Here is a 17281-nt window from a genome sequence, read left to right as displayed (position 1 = left end):
TTATAATAAAAGGCAAAATTTCATTACTATATATAAGAAAAGTCTGTTCCGGTGGGGGAACCCCAACATATACAAGAGGTTCTGTATTTCTGTATATGTAAGAAGTCAATGAGCATTTGGTCAACTACCAGTGCTCAAGGGGCAAACTGACTGCAAGCTTATAAGAAGACAATGGATATTTTACTGAGTACTTTGGATGAAGGGAATAACTTTGTTGCTAGTTTTGTGGATGGAACTTAAGAGCCACACAAATTCTTCACTAGCTGACAGATTGAGGATAGATGGAGAGAAACAGCCATGTGACACTATGAGAAAACACCTCTTGTAACTGAGCAACAGCTGGGGAATAGACCATTTTCACTGGCTGAATGCCATGGGGACAGACAGTAATTAGAGCAGCTTGTACAGTAACCTATACTGGACTGAATGCTTTTGTAGGAGAGGTCTGGTTGACAGCATGGTGCTGCCTGCATATGGATGGGAGTTATGTGCACTCTTTACTAGTCGACAAATATGTACTACATACAGATATTTTAACATGAAAGTACCAACTCTACATATGCAGACAACCCTCCTTATTGTTCAGCTTTGTCAGTCTGTGGGAAAACTGTGAGATGAGTGCTTGTGCAAATGGCTCTTGCTTATTTAAGTATGACCTTGGCATTGTTTATACAAGTTTGGTGGGCTCCCAGTGTTGAAACTGTATGTAGTATTTGCATCTTTTTTGGGCTGCTATCCATTTAAGTGCACATCTGGAGATTTGTTCAGACAGTAACTGTATGTATACAGTAAAAAGGGAGAAGGATAGAAAAGTTGTTAGTTTTGTGCACATGCTCCTTCTGCATGTGGGTATGTGCAGTGGTCAGGTTGTCTAGCTGCACTGTACTGTCAACCCTTCTGAGGAACTGACAAGTTAGTTTTGTCAATAAACCCCCCCCCCCCCCGGGACATCTGGGTGATAGTGGGCCTTCAATAAAAAGGATAATACCCAACCACTCTGCATCCCCCCTCCAGCTGCAGATCCAATAATCAAGACTTTACCAAAATGGCAATAAGTTTCCAGATATTTGGGCAGCGTCCAAGTTCTCCATAGCTCTGGTCATAAGGGTCTTTGTTCTAAAGGCTAGTGATTTAAATACCTCCTCCATATTCATTAAAAAACTTCCTTGTTACATCCTCCACTTATCCGTTATGCTGACGTGGGTCATTTACCAATCAGGTCATTCTCACACCAACACTCAATGCTAACTGCAGTCAGACTTACCTGAGCTCCAACAATGGCTCAAACTACTTCTCAACCCCACCAAGTCCAAAACTATGGTTTTTGGAACTCGACAGAAAATTCTGCAAGCATCTTACTCTATCTTTAAGTTACACAACTATTCAATAGAGGCAACCTCCATCCTGCAATACCTAGTACTGTGGCTTGATCAGCCACTAAAACTTCCACTTCCACCTAGACAACGTGAGAGTCAAAATAAACTCCCTACTCTTCTGAGCCAAAAAGATCTCCCATTATCTGTCCCAAACAGCCAGAACAACCACTGGCAAAGGAGTTCTCCTATGCCAACTTGAATATGGGCTCCCAGTGTTTTCTTCTACCTCCCAAAACACACTGCCATACTCCCGACCATCTCTAACAGCATCTGCTAATTAATTACAAATTCGCCTTCTGTGAGCATCACTGTATCACCCAAGAAAAAGCCAAATGGCTGCCCATAAAACAAAGATCTAACCTACTTTTAGGATTCCAACTCTACAAACTACTCCAACTCCACACATCTAATCCCTTTGCAGCTAGACATCATGAAAAAAAAAAACTCTTCATACAAACTGAGAAACTACTCACAAGCCACACTAGCTCTCACTACCCTAGAGCCAAACTCCGCAGTACTGCACATGCTTTCTCTTCTCAGGCACCTACTCTTTGGCAAGCTATCCCCATCAACATTAAGGAAATCAACATTAATTCCAAACTCAGAATGCAACTCAAAAAACACTTCTTCATTTAAGCCAAATACTTCTGCTACAGCACAGAACATATCACCCAACCTATCTCCTTTCAGAGTCCATTCTCCTCTCTCAAGATTTACTGAAGATTGACCCACTTTAGATTGACCCACTTTAGAAACTTATGTATATACTGTTGTACATTACACTCTGCTTGACTGTACATTGCACTGTGCTTGTTCACTACAATGTATATACACAGTTTTTCTATGTATAATTAGTCGGAACTATTCTACTGTTGTTTACATTTCAGCATTTTTATTTGTGAAATGTTTTGTATTTCACCCAGGCTGAGCCTAACATTGGTCAATATTGATCAGTGCGCTACCCCAGTAAACAAATATAGACAAAATAAAATAGATCAGCCTTTTGCAGCAAATATAAGAAACTCCTGAAGTTGAGAATAATCACTTTGCAATGTGCTTATACTAAACTACACAGTTTCCGGTGCAACATGTTTTTGCATTTTGTAGGTAAGGATGGCCACCTGAAGGTTTTCATTAAGTTGCTATCTCCTGCTGTGACATCATACCAGACTGAATCAACACTACCTTAATACCAAATTTCCTGTATAGGTTAGTGTATTTTCATATTAACCACAGTAATGCAATACATTTATTTACTGGAAAGGAATGCTATAATTTAGGTCAAAACACTTTGTGAAAATCAAAAAAGTGTTTACTAATTTATTAAAAGAAGTTAGTCATTTACAGATAAGAACCATAACCTCTAGAACTTCTAGAAAGACATATGAATATCATTTATGGGTTAACTTACAAAATATGTTGGAAAAAATGATCATTTCACATGAAGGTAATTGACTTTCCTTGACATTCATGAGAACAAGTTACAAAAGGAAGGTTATAGTGTATGTTAATGTATAAATACTGGATGTCTATGTACATACTTTAGTTTGTTTGCTTTGTTATTCGTATATTCATATTTAAATGCTTTAAATATAGGTTATCAATTTGTAAATCTATAATGTAAATTATCTTATATATGTCTATGTGATTGTTTTAAAAACAAAAAAAAAAGTGATACCACAGTACTGAAAACCGCATTATAAATAAATGACTGCTCTTCTACAAGAAATCATTCTGAGTACCTAGAATATTTTGGTACTACAGGTAACCAATGCCTGAAGACTTTCATTACTTTTTTAAAGTTTTTTTTTTTTTTTGGCTAGGCCCTTTACTGACCATTGATGCTACTCCTCCCAGTTGCACAATGGACCCATTTAATCTTCTCTGTGTCAGACCTATGGACCATGTATTTCCTTTGTGCAAGATTCAACAGAAACAGGTGTAGAAGCAATAATTTGTTTTTTTGGGGTGAAATGTTTTGTGTTAAGTTCTACGCTCCAGCACATGCTTCATAGCATCCAATGGGTTGGCATGTAATAGGATTTGCAATGCACATCTACATATCTGCATGAGATGTAATCAAATGGCCCTGCCCCCTTATACACATACATCTCCATGTAAAGGCCAGTCTACAAAGAGGATTCTGACACAAAGAATGTGCATAGAACACACAAAACCATCCTTTCCACCTGAAGACAGGCAAGCAGGCTAAGCCTAGTCATCATCTCCTCTACCATGCCAGCTCCAACAGGTACCCAAGCTGCTAACTGAATTTGGGTCACAGCCATAGCAGTATCTCAAGAAGACAACAGAACAGGTTATGCATTACATTATTTTGTCAGAATGGACAAAGAAAACTACAAAGACATGTCAAATCAAAATATCAAAAATAATAGTACACTCTATTTTTTTAGAAAATGAATTGCAACTTCATCTAGTGCATAAATGGATGTGAAATTAAACTAACTAAACAGAGATTCAATTTATTCCCTCTGCATAAGGCACACAACACATTAAATGGTACATTACCAACATCACAAGGCAGATGAGAACTGAGATGAGCCCATCATGAGAGAAAACAGAAAAGTAGCTGGGGGGACAGTGGGATAGACTGCCCCAGAAGCAACCTGTTAGGGGACATGACTGGCACTATAGAAGATGTGCTGCGCAACCTGTTAGGGGACATGACTGGCACTATAGAAGATGTGCTGACTGGTCCATGAATGTCAGTGCAACTACTGCTAATTATTTAAGTAGTCACTTAAATGATTTACATTGCTAACTGCTGAGTGCATTTGAGCAACTGCAGGCAGCTAGTATAGTTCTTGAATACACTTTTTGTAGAAGAGATAAGAAAAGAGCTACTGTCTAGCTGTTTAGAGCCGGAAGACAATTGTATCAGGTTTGATCCTCATCTCCAGAGAACAAACTTTTTTTTCTTTTTCTCAACTCTGGTTGTGATGGGTGTCGATTGGAGGAATTCCCTGGCTACCAACTGTCCCAGCTACAGCTCTAAAAATCACTTCAGAGTATGGTGACAGTAAGCACTATTCAGAAATGAATTAACCAGTCCAGGGTCAGTGTAGCAAGCATATATAATGTGTGGTTAAGTTTAAAAAAAAAAAAACACACCTTCATGAAATAATGTGCTTGTTTTATGAAAAAGAATGTGGCTTAAAGCAAAACAAATGCTATGTGGATCATTATTCTCTGGTTTAATTTCCCCTCCAGGCCACACTATCTTATTTGGGTTCAAGTCCAAAGCCAAGAACTGTAAGAGAATCTAGTCAAGTTTAAGATGCAACTTTGTGTACAAGCAATGAAATATGCTTCAAGTGAGGCAAAAAAAATTCCATAAAGCAGGATGTGCATCACAACTTCAGGGGTCCTTCATGTGAAAATAAGACAGGTTATATCATGTAGGTGATGCTTGTGAGGTGAAGAATAATAATATAGGGAGGAAACTGTCCTGATGGAAGAAAAAAGGAACATGTTTAGCAAGGCTAAGGTAACCATCAAGGCAGTGTCCAGTTAGAGTTTTTCTAATACCTGTGTGTGAAGTGATCAAAGAGTTAATTTACAGAGGAGAGAGAGACAAACAAAAACCGAGATACAGAAAATTATCAATTTGATTTAGGTATATAAATATATGCCTTACCCACATGCAGGCTTCCAAACGCACTTTTGACATAATAGTCCACAAGGAAATGGTAGCCTCACTCTCTATTTCATCTGGACAGATTATTTCATCTGGATATGGTGGTTCAGGGAAATCCACGGAGTTACATTCATAGGCAGCAAGTGTCACCGAGGCTATGTGTGGACCCTGAAACAGATTAAACATTTAAAATATTATAAATGTCGCAGTGCAAAGTAAAAAAATAAAAATGTTTGCATTTGTTGTCATGATTTTGCAGAGAAAATAACTCCTCTCAGAATATACACATTTCTACTACACTGCCACAACATTCTGTGTACAATGTTTCACTATGTTTACCCATTTACCCGGTAATAGAAGTACATGGTTCAAATCCAAACAAACAGCTGTATCAAATCCATGAAGCAATCAATGCAAGCCATGACAGAAAGGAAAATGATTTATTCATGTGGCTGTGCAAACTCTCACTCATTGCTTTATCTCACTCACTGCTTTATAAAAAAAAAAAAAAAAATTAGTGTTAGTCCCCCTTATGTTATTGACTTAAATTCTGTCTTGTGTATATTAATGCTACATATGTTTCTCTCTCATTTTAGCAATACCTTTGTTTAGCAATTTTTCCCGATGTATTTTTGTTGGCTGTTCTACTAGCATTGTTTTTTACTACTTTTTTTTACAAATTTTGCTCTTCTCCCCGGGCCTCTACTGAAAATGGACATGCATCCAGCTAGACTAGCCCTACCAACAAATGTAAAATAAAATAAAATAAATAAATAAAATTATCCAAGATTACAAACAAATGTGGAGACTACAAAGCACACATCGTAAAACTAACAAACAATGAAGTATTTCTATTCTATACAATGTTGTTGTTGTGATATGACATTAACATTTAATAAAAAAGATTTTTGACAACTATAGAAATGCATTGTTCATATAGTATATGCACAAGGTATTTTTTGCCAACAAGTGCATTGAACAGTCAAATGCCACTCTACAAACACTCCCAAAAAAAACTGCCTGCAGAAACTTATCCTGCCTGTGCCCATCTTAACTATTTTGCTATACACCTCTCCTTAATAAATTAAGCAATATGTACCACAATGCAAGACAAACACAGCCAGTTCAAGAAAATATGCCGCACTAGGCACTGTTTTAGGTAAATGAGCAATTCAAGGAATTTACAATATGTATCACAATGCAAGACAAACAGCCTACAAGATGAGTAAATTTATACTACTACAGCAGTGTTGTAGGAATTGGACAATGTGGAGAACCCATACACATTTTGCAATTCAGTTTTTTTTTTCTTTCTCTCCTTATTTTAACAAATACAAACACATATGCTGATTATTAACCGTTTCCTTAAAATAATACAAAATAGCATATTTTTTAAAATTCAGTCAGCCAAGTATCCAAAAGAAGGAATATGAAAAAAAGAAATAACAGAGAAAGCACAATTGTGTAAGTAAACTTCCCTTAATAATAGATGCCCTAATTGATCACTGTTGCAGTAGGCTAAGCTACACGGGTTCTACCTCCTGTGACTGGCCAGCTTCACAGTGCTTTGGGTGATTTTCCTGAGCACTGACTGCCATCACTGACATGGCTGACAGTAGAGCCATCATTGCCACAGGCTGCAACAACAGTGGAATTGCAGCTGACACTGACAGGTATTCAACCATCAAAACGGATGTTGTGTGGGTCGAAGTCTGCAAGTTCAAGAAAAGCACCAAGATTAAAGGTGCTGGCAAGGGAAATTGATGACCTACTGATCAGAGAAAATATAGAAAACAGGCTCTATATACCAGAGCAGCTGATAAGGGAAGGGGCCACAGAAAGCTTTTTCTAGACTTTAACAAGAGTGCCCAGAATCTTTAAATGAAATGTTGGCATTGATATAGGAAAAGATCTTGTGGAAGTTAGCCAAGGGCTTAATATTTGACTTACTTTCTTATCAGCCAAAGATGTGAAACTGAGATTTCAAAACATGCTGCAGGAGATACATTTTCAATAACCAGCAAAACAATGTTAGCACATAGGTTCATAGGTTGGTACTAGGCTAACGGCCCTAGGGCCTATACAAGCTTAGCCATAACAATTCCTTGGATATTTCCTCCCACAATATTTACTTCCCTGGACCCCTGTCTGGCAGGGCAACTGACGTGATCCCTGGGGTGAATTTCCTATCTCAAGGTTCCTTTTGAAGAGGGCCAAGGAGGCGCTCTGTTTGACATGTATGGGCAAGTCTATTCCACAGTATGAGGAGTCTCTGGGTGAGGAACCTATCCCTCCAGCAAGTTTGTTCATTGTGATGACCAGGTTTAGATCCCTGGAGCATGTGGCTCTGAGGGATTGGGATTTCTTTAAGTGGAGCATGTCCAACAGCTCAGGGTTTGACATGGACTTGTATGTTAAGCAGAGATAGCCTCTGAGTAGACGATATGCCACAGAGTATAGCTGGAGTTTTTTTTAGACGGTCAGTATAGGTCATCTGCTTTAGGCCTGTGATTATTTTAGTGAGGTATTTCTGCAGCCTTTTCAGCTGTTGCAGATGTCTTGTGAGATAATCATCCTCCATTTTTCATCCATTTTTTTCTTTACACTTTACTTCCTGACGGGGAATGCCTAGTCTGTGGTTTTATGTCACTTGAGCTCAGAAGGTTTGAGGGATTCTGCTAAGGCCAAAGTCAACTGTTAAGGGATGGACGAGAGCTTTTGTTACCAAAAAAAAAATCACATTGGTAGACAGAGATTTTTCATACATGTAGAACTTGAACAGTTTTCTCCTGTCAGAGAGGGTGTTAAGCATGAATGTCTAATGGATGGTGTACTTAAACATACTGTGCTCTTCCCCAAACAAATTAAGCAAGTCTGGTGTTTACGTCGGGTCATGATCTCACTCGTGCACTTAAACTTCCTGAATCCCCAGTTCACGGTGACAAAATTTGAGAAAACATCCTAATGTTAGCAACAACACAACAGAAGCAAAGAAAAAAAACTAAGAAAATATTCTTTTTTTTTGGAAAACAAGACAGATAATGCCTTAACATAAAGATTAATAAAACATGAAAATAGCTTGCATATGTTTGATAAACTGAGCATTACAGTCTAGGAGGAGGTAATAAAAGAAACCATCGGTAAATGGAGTACAAGTAGCTAATCAAAAAATCAGAAAATAGGAATAACCACTTAAAAGCACAAAGATGGTTATCACCTGAGAAATTTTTAACCAAATTACCAAGTAGAAGCCTAGGGCCATCTGCTAAAAAGAGATCTGTAGAGAAATGGCACTGCACAGCTCAGACATCATGCCAAAAAACAAATTAGACAGGACAAAAATACTTATTTCCAATCATGTCAACAAAAATTCCAAAACAGTCAAAAATTCTGACAATCTATCAACCTCCTCCTAAACCCAGGAAGACCTACCACTCCACCCCCAACAACTAACAGCACCACTGAATGTATAGCTCGCTACACAAATCAATACCCACTTCATCATCACCATTACCTCATTACTAAATAAGAATGCCAACTCCCCACTTTCCTTACCAACTCCACCCTCTGACTCCAATACTCCTCCATTTTCTCTTAAACCAGTCCCAATTAATTATATACAAAATCTCCTTACCAAAATAAAACCATGTACTCCTGCTGTAGATCAGTTACCTGGAGAATTTCTTAAACTTGCTGCTCAGTCTATCTCCTCTCCTACATCTATTCTTATTAACCACTATCTCTGAACAGTATGCCCCCCTGCTTTGGAAAATATCTCATATCATACCCCTTCACAAAGGAGGCCCCTATATCCGACCTTTCTAACTATAGGACCATAGCCATACTCTCTCCACATGCCAAAATCTTAGAAAAATGCCTACATAAACACTCTAGACCACCTTCTAACACATAACCTTCTATCTTCCACTCAACATGGCTTCTGCCCCAAACACAGTACTAACACCGCCCTATTAAGTTTCATCAATACTGTAAACCACCTCAGAAACAATAACCACATTGTCTCTGCCACCTTCCTCAATATGTCAAAAGCCTTTGACACTGTATCCCATCAAATACTCCTAAACAAACTTGCCTCTCTCAACTTCAGCTCCAGTACACTCCCAATGGTTCCACAGCTACCTCTCCAGCCATAAACGAGTCACCTTATGGGAACATAAACTATCACCCCTTTTGCTTATCACTGTCAGCGTTTCACAAGGCTCAGTCTTAAGGCCACTTCTCTATTATCTTTACCAAGTATCTCAATACTGCTGCATCACCTGCCTCTATCATACAATATGCTGGGGGTGCTTCCCTTATTTGTTCTGCCCCCTCCATAAATGAGCTCCAAAGTAAAGTCTCAGACTGCCCTTAATATTGAAAAATACCTCTCAGACCACCAACTGATCCTAAACCCAAACAAGACCAAACTTATATTTTCCAATCCCTCCCCCCAAAAAAAACCCAATAAAAGCATCTCTCTATCTTCGCCACTAATGGTACAAAGATTGAACCTGTTGAATATACTAAGCTCCTTGGTGTTACCCTAGACAGTAACCTAAAATTTGACAGACATTGCTTTATCAAAAATGTCCATACAAAATTAGGTGCTCTTTACAGGGCTAAACCATATCTGTCTGACCATGCTAGAATTGCTACTGCCAGAACTCACCTACTTTCCACCCTTCTCTACTGTTCACAAGTCTTCACATACCTTTGTAAATATGATCTGAATAGCCTATAAGCTTGCTATAATAAAATTGGCAAATTTGCTACAAACCTTCTTCATAGAACACGCCACTGTATAGCCCTCCAAAAACTAAACTGGGTTGAACTCCCAAACTTACTAGCCCTAAACCAACTAATAATAGCTTACTCTGTTATTTATAACCCAGACTATTGCCCAGCCTTATCTAACCTCATACAACCCTATTCCAACCTTACCTCCCTCAGGTCTGCTGATAAAAACTTACTCAAAGTCATCAAATCCCACAATACTCATGGTGATTCTTTATATAGCTACTCCATAGCCAAAACCTGGAATTCCCTTCCCCAGCATTTGCTATCCATCCCAAATACCCATAGCTTCAAACAGCTACTTACAAATTATTTCTACAATCAGTGGTTATGCTCCTGTACTGCCCTTGGCTAAGCAAACACACTTCCCACCTACTGTGTTTTTTTCTATGTAACTAAATATTGTTTAATTTCTATTTGTTGTTGCTGATATCATGCTTGACTTTTCTGGTTTGATGTGTGACTTCATCTTAAAATACAGTGCTAAAACAAGTTAATGTATTATGTAAACTGTCATACTAATCTTTTTGATACTGTAACTAGCATATCTTAGGATAAATATTTTAAACTTATTTTTTGGGAGCGTTTCACCCCGGGTCTCTGCTAAAAACTGGCTTTTTTTTTTTTTTTTTACAGCCAAGTCGGACACTACCCGGTTATCAAATGTAAATAAATAAATAACCCATTTTAGGACAGGGGATGGACGTAGTAACTTGGGAGAACGTTTTATGTGGTGAGTTGTCCTAATATCTACTGGACCTGGATGGACCTTCGCACACTACATAACTTTGTTTCTCTTTCACTTTTTAATTCTTTGATAACATCAGTTGGTAGGCCAAGACACACCTCCTTAGAAAAGGTAGATCCGACATTTCCCTTTGTTCTGAGCCATGCACGTCTTCTCAGGACTACCCATGAAAAGGATGATATTGAAATAAGCACCTAGAGCATCACAAACATGTACAAAAGCACGTACTCCAATCTTTTCAGCTGTAGTATTAAGTTTTTCCAATCTACCTACAATGGTATTATCTAGCACATTCTACAGATTACCTTAAATGTTATTTGAAATGGATCGTTGACTGGTTATCATACATTCTTAATAATTAACAGCTCCAACAGCCAAGTTACTGGAGGTATATACTTCCTTCCAATGTTGCAATAGGAAAAGTTGACAAAAGGATACAATTCTTATTCAAAGTCAAAGTTAACTATGTCATTCAGGCCCACACCTCAGTGCAGGCTAAGCGAAATTTTTTTGCTTTGAGCTCTATGTGCAGACAATACGTATGAATATAACATATACAATAAGAGGAAAAACATTTGACATTACACTAGACCATCACATTTTTGTATCTCTTAACTATTAGCAGCACTTAGTATTGTACAGGTAGATATATTGCACAGTTAAGACAAACAAAAAGACTAGAACATTTTCAATTGCATCCATGGAATGTAACTTACGAGGTACTGCACAAACTTAAGAAGCTTACAATGAGCTACTGCACAAGTGAGAAGACCTAACAGTGGACTGATTGCACTTAAGAAATGAAATTCCCTACAGATTGTGGCCACTGACTAGGTGACCTGTTGGCTTGCATTGCTGTTCAAGTTTAGTAGTCCGACAGCCTGAGGAAAGATGCTATTTCTGAATGTAGTCATTTTGCAACGTATACTTCTGTAGCGTTTGCCTGAAGTTAAGCAGAGGAACAGTTCCTGAGCCAGGTGGGTTTGGTCTCTGACAATCTTTTTAGCTCTACTGAGACACTGCGCCAAGTGCAGGTGTCTTGTATAGATGAAAGTGTGGACCTGGTGATCCCCTCTGCCACTTTCACCACCCTTTGGAGACCCTTATAATCTATAGCCTTGCAGTTCCCATACCATACTGTGATATTGCTTGTCATGTTCTTTCCTTTCAATGGTGCCTCTGTAGAAGGTTGCGAGGACCGAAGATGGAAGGTTTACTCTCCTCAACCTGCATAGGAAGTGGAGTCTTTGTTGTGCCTTCTTGAAAATGTGATGTGTTAGTGGACTATGTCAAGTCTTCTGTGATGTGCACCCCCAGGAATCTGGTGCACTTCAACCTTTCTATCGTTTCTCCCTTGATTGTGAGAGGGGGATGTGCCTTGTGGTTTTCCTGAAGTCCACTATCACTGCTTTGGTTTTGTTAACTTTCAGAGCCAGGTTATTGTCACACCACTGAACAGATGCTTCACCTCCCCCCTGTCTGCTGTTTCACCACCATTGCTGATTAAGCCTGCTACTGTAGTGTCATCCGCAAACTTGATGATGTGATTTTAGCTGTTCCTAGCTGCGCAGTCATGGGTCAGCATGGGGAACAGCACAGGACTGAAAATACATCCTTGAGGGACTCCCATGCTCAGTGTAATGCTCTCTGAGGCGTTATTGCCTATGCTCGCACTATGTGATCTGTCAATGAGGACATCCAAAATCCAGTTACACATGGGAGTGCCAACACCCAAATAAAACAGTCTCTATCAGACGTTGTAGTATAACTGTGTTAAAGGCAGAGCTGAAGTCAATGAATAACAATCAGACACAACAGTTCTGGTTTTCCAGGTGAGCCATGGATGTGTGCAGTGCCAGAGAGACGGCATCTGCAGTGCAACGGTTCATTCAATAAGCAAATAGGAGCGAAAACAGTTCTGCAGGGAGATTTGTTGTTAAATAGTCCTTGATCAGACTCTCGAAGCACTTCATTATGGTAGAGGTGAGAGCTACCAAATGACAGTTGTTCAGGCTTGCTGGTTAAGACTTTTTGGGTAGTGGTAGGATTGTTGTGTTCTTAAAGTACTTGGATACTATGGCCTGACATAGAGATGTGTTAAATATGTCAGTAAGAACTGTTGACAGTTGAACAGCACAGTCTCTTAGCATACACCCCAGAATGTTATCCAGTCCAGACACTTTTCTTGGGTTCACCCAGCTTGGAGAACATTGTTTGAGTTGAGGCAGAGTACTACTTCATTTTGCCTGATGGTGAGTTTTGTGGCTTTTGTGCTATTCCCTTCATTAAACCTGCTGAAGTAGGTGTTGAGCTCATTTAGAAAACAAGTATTGTCATCACACCTTAAAGAAATAGGCCTGTAGTCTGTTAAGGATTGTATTCCCTGCCACAGATGTCTGAAGTCTCTCAGGTCTGAAAAGTGACACTGGATTTTCTGTCCATAGGCTCGCTTTGCCTCCTTTATTCTCTTATTTAGGTTCGTTCTGGTCCCCCTGAGGGCATTGTTTTGTCCTACCTTAAAGGCAGCATTGCATGCTTTTAGGAGCTCATAGACTTCATTTGTGATCCACGGCTTTTGGTTGGCCCTTGTGGTGATGGCCTTATTGACTGTTGCATCAACCACACACACAGATATGTATGCCAAAACAGATTCCATGTGCTCATCCAAATTGATGCATTGATCCCCGTAGCCACATCTTTAAACATGATCCAGTCTGTGTTCTCAAAGCAGTCTTGGAGTGCTAAGACTGCTCACCCTGGCCATTCTCTTATTTGCTTCTTGGTTGGCTTGCTTCTTATTAACAGTTGTTTGTACGCAGGTATTAACATGATGGTCAGATGATCCAAGTTACCCAAGTGTGGGTGGGGTACTGTCTTATAAGCCAACTTGACATTAGTATATACTTTGTCCAGTGTGTTCTCACCCCTCGTAGTGAACAGTACTGGCTTTCTGATTGTTATAAAGCTCTAGCTTGCCCTTGGCAACTTTATATATTTTGTCAGCCCTTTTTGGTGCTGCTAGCAAAGAGTCTGTACTCGGAATGCTAGCTTTCAAAACTTCTTGGAAAATGTCTAACAGAGAAGAGACCTGTCAGTATGATTTTAAAAGGTTACTTTCTCATGTCTTTTGTTAGAGATGAAAGTTTTACTACAAGCCAACTTAAAAAAAAATGTTACTTGGGTATTATCACAACCAAATTTAAAGTCTGTCTTCACAGGCCAGTTTCAGCATGAGCAGAACATTTTATGGTCCCAAAACATTCAAATCTATATTATAAATGTATTGTGTATGATTTATTAACCTGTTTCCAAATTAAGTTATGGCACTGTGATGTGGTTACTGTTGAAGCACTCTCAAACTGTAGCAGTAGCATCTATTCTCCTGTTTTATCCACACTGTCCTCAGATTTGTATCTTTTACACCCTCCTATCTCCTCATTACTTCCTTTGACCTGTCTTTGTCTCCTTCTACTAGCTTCATCCTCTTTTTTTTTTCTCTCTCTCTCTTCAGAGCACGCTCAAGCAAATCTGCAGTCTGCGGCTACCACTCCATCTATACAGTGTAAGAAGGCTACCACTCCATCTATACAGTGTAAGAAGGAATCAGTATTGCAAACTAAACAAGGATATACATTTTGAGCCTCAAGAGCAGGGTCAGTCCACCCAGGCATTCTACTTGTATGTTTTATGAGAGTGAAGCTATTACATTAGCAGTATTTCTTAGTAGTTCTCAGCTTGCTAATAAAACTGACTGTTGTAGCCTTGTGTCCCCCCCCGATAGTACAGTAATCCTAACTGTCCAATAGACAGTATAGATTTAATTCACATCCCTGTGACTAAATTAAATTAACCATCAAGCAGCCCTCTCAGTTCTTTCTGCCTTAGTTTGTATCACTTGGAGGATCACCTGTTTATTTGCATCTCTATCATTGCTAATGTATCTCCCTACTCTAATCTGTGCACAAACTGGTTACTAATCAGCAAGTCAATGGAAAGACACACTTCCAACCTTAATAAACTTTGCTGTCTCTTCTCTCCTTCACTTTACAGGTAGTTTGAATTACTACTTACCCTCTCTGAGGCCTTCACTGATTTCCATTGATTGCCTCTCTGGTTTCTTTGCATTCCACCTGGTTTACACCCATTGTGCTATCTCCCTCCCCCAATACAAAGTCTATATTAGAATCCTGCTGAGCATGGAGCCATCTTTAAATTTCTAGTCTCCCACCAGGACAAAAGTGCTCTTCAGCAATTACATTCTGCTAGCCGGTAAGCCATTAGACCTCAGGAATTTGTTTTAAAAGTGTTCAGATTTGTAAAGTAATACTTACTTTTTTCTCTTGCCTTGGTTGGCTCTGGCTCTGCCCCGCTCCGTTCGCCCTCGCTAACGCTTGGGCTCTCTCCGCTCCCCTGCCTTGCCTCCTATTCCCTCCCGCCCCCACTACCTCTACATTTATAGTAATCATAGCCACACCCACAGCTCACCCTCACATCACCTCCACCAATCATAGCTCCTCAAGTCATATCACATTAAACCACACCAACTTGCTCCACACAAAATACTCCCAATCACTCTCATTCCCACTAGGCATTTTTTGCATCACCCACACTACTTCCCCATCCACATATAGTGCAACCCTATAATTCCTATTCAGACCCCCATCTAGAAACAACATAAACTTTATAACCATGACTATCACACAACTAAATCTAGTCTGTCTTCTCATAATTCTTTACAACACCACAAGTTATCACTCCAGCAATATCCCTAAACTTACTAGCACAACACTGCATTATGCACTCTCATACACAGACACCACACATTATAATAATATCTGCCCACACATTCAAAAACTACATAACGGACCAATTCAGAACTAAACACATATGCTCTCATTCCTACTCCAAAAGAACACAATACTTTCTCACACTCCTCACCAAACTCCAACATCTGTATAACCATTTTAACTCCAGGCTCACCATAAGTGGGGATATCCACCCCAACCCAGACCCAAATCCAACCTGTCCAACACAAACTGCTCCAACACAAATGTCAGAACATAACACCCCCACTTTCTTCATCCTTGGGCAAATCAACAACAGCAGAAAAAACAACCATCTTTTAATGCTAAATATTAATATTAGAAGTATCGGAAATAAAATACCTGAACTCCAAGCCACAATAGCACACTACTCCCCAGACATAGTTGCTTTAACAGAAACTTGGCTAAATAAAAACATAGCTAACTCAGAAGTTCTCCCTACCGGCTACAATATCATTAGACAAGACAGACCACTTCGTAAAGGGGGTGGAACTGCCTTACTCTACAAGTCCAACTTAACTGTCCATCAATTACCAAACTCCTACCCCTCCCCCAATAATTGGGACATACTTATCTCACAACTTCAACTTCACCCTAAAAAGGTCATCACCACAATTGTGATCTATATTCCACCTGGTAATACACCTGCTAGCCTTGAAGACTTCTTATCCTGGTGTTCTTCCACATACTCACAAGAAACCCTTATTCTGGGGACTTCAACCTAGATTGGTTCACCTGTATATCAGAACCACCAAGTAATCTAATAAATCTCCATGGCTACCAGCAGCTAGTCCAAATTCCAACTAGGTGTGATAAAAAATCTAAAAGGGAATCCATCCTTGACTGGGTCCTAACTAGGAACCCCACATTGTACCCTCACACAGGCAGTCTCCCAGACACCTTAAGTGACCACAACATAATATACTTTATACGTAGTAGAACAAGCATATGCAAAACCACTTACTATATATCCACTAGAAACACAAAAAAATTCTCTCCTGAGGTCAACACTTTACTGTGTAACTGTGACTGGACCCCCCTAAAAACCCTCCCACTTGACCAGGCTGTAGCATATTTCAACAAAACATTTCTACAACACCTAGACACTGTCGCTCCATTGCGCAAAATCAAGGTTAGAACCTCTACAAACCCCTGGCTCAGTAAAGAAACCAAACAAATCCTCAAGTCCAGAGACACTGCCTGGCGTTACTATCAAAAAAACAAAGAAACACAAAGCCTAACTAAGTACCAAGAACTGCGCAACCGTGCAAAAAATGCATTAGGCTGGACAAAAAATCCTACTACATATTACAAACTAAATACCAACACAACCCGCAAAAATTTTGGAAAAATGTAAACCAGCTACTAAAATCCACCCAAAAGGCTACCCCCAAACCAACCACCCCTGACACTAAAGTTCCCATTGAAACACAATTCAACTCCCACTTTGTGAACTCAATTCTATCCTTACTATCACAGGACAATTCCTTCCTCACTATCCCTCCCAACACAAATAACACTAATACAAGCTTTACCCTCAAAACAGTTTCCACCACTTCAATCAAAAGCATGCTCTCCAAACTAAAAACCTCATCAACAGCAGCCGTCCTACTCCCCAGCTATTTCTTGAAACTCACATCAGATGCTATTGCTATCCCAGTCTCCACTCTCATAAACAGATCAGTTTAAAACTATGTGCCCAAACTCTGGAAAATATCCTATGTTACACCCATACATAAAGGTGGGACCTCCACTGAACTTAATAACTACAGACCCATTGCTTTACTCTCCCCCCTGGCCAAAATCCTAGAAAAATGCATCCATACCCAGATGCTAAACTATCTCCTAGACTGCAACATCCTGTCACCTACTCAGCATG

General features: G+C 39.5%; 1 protein-coding gene across 1 annotated transcript in view; it reads right to left on the bottom strand.

Annotated features, from left to right (window-relative positions):
- VMP1 (vacuole membrane protein 1) overlaps positions 1–17281 on the bottom strand; it is a 1640696-nt gene that overhangs the window by 1166264 nt on the left and 457151 nt on the right. Inside the window, exon 6 of the mRNA XM_044054897.1 lies at positions 5035–5217. Coding sequence (XP_043910832.1) covers positions 5035–5217 — 183 coding nt within the window. The remainder of the gene's footprint in view (positions 1–5034; positions 5218–17281) is intronic.

Source organism: Protopterus annectens, chromosome 13.part0 (genome assembly GCF_019279795.1).
Source record: "Protopterus annectens isolate FY-2018-M chromosome 13.part0, PAN1.0, whole genome shotgun sequence".
NCBI lineage: Eukaryota > Metazoa > Chordata > Ceratodontiformes > Protopteridae > Protopterus > Protopterus annectens.
Note: the sequence above shows the minus strand (reverse complement) of the source record. Positions and strands in the feature narration are given on the sequence as shown.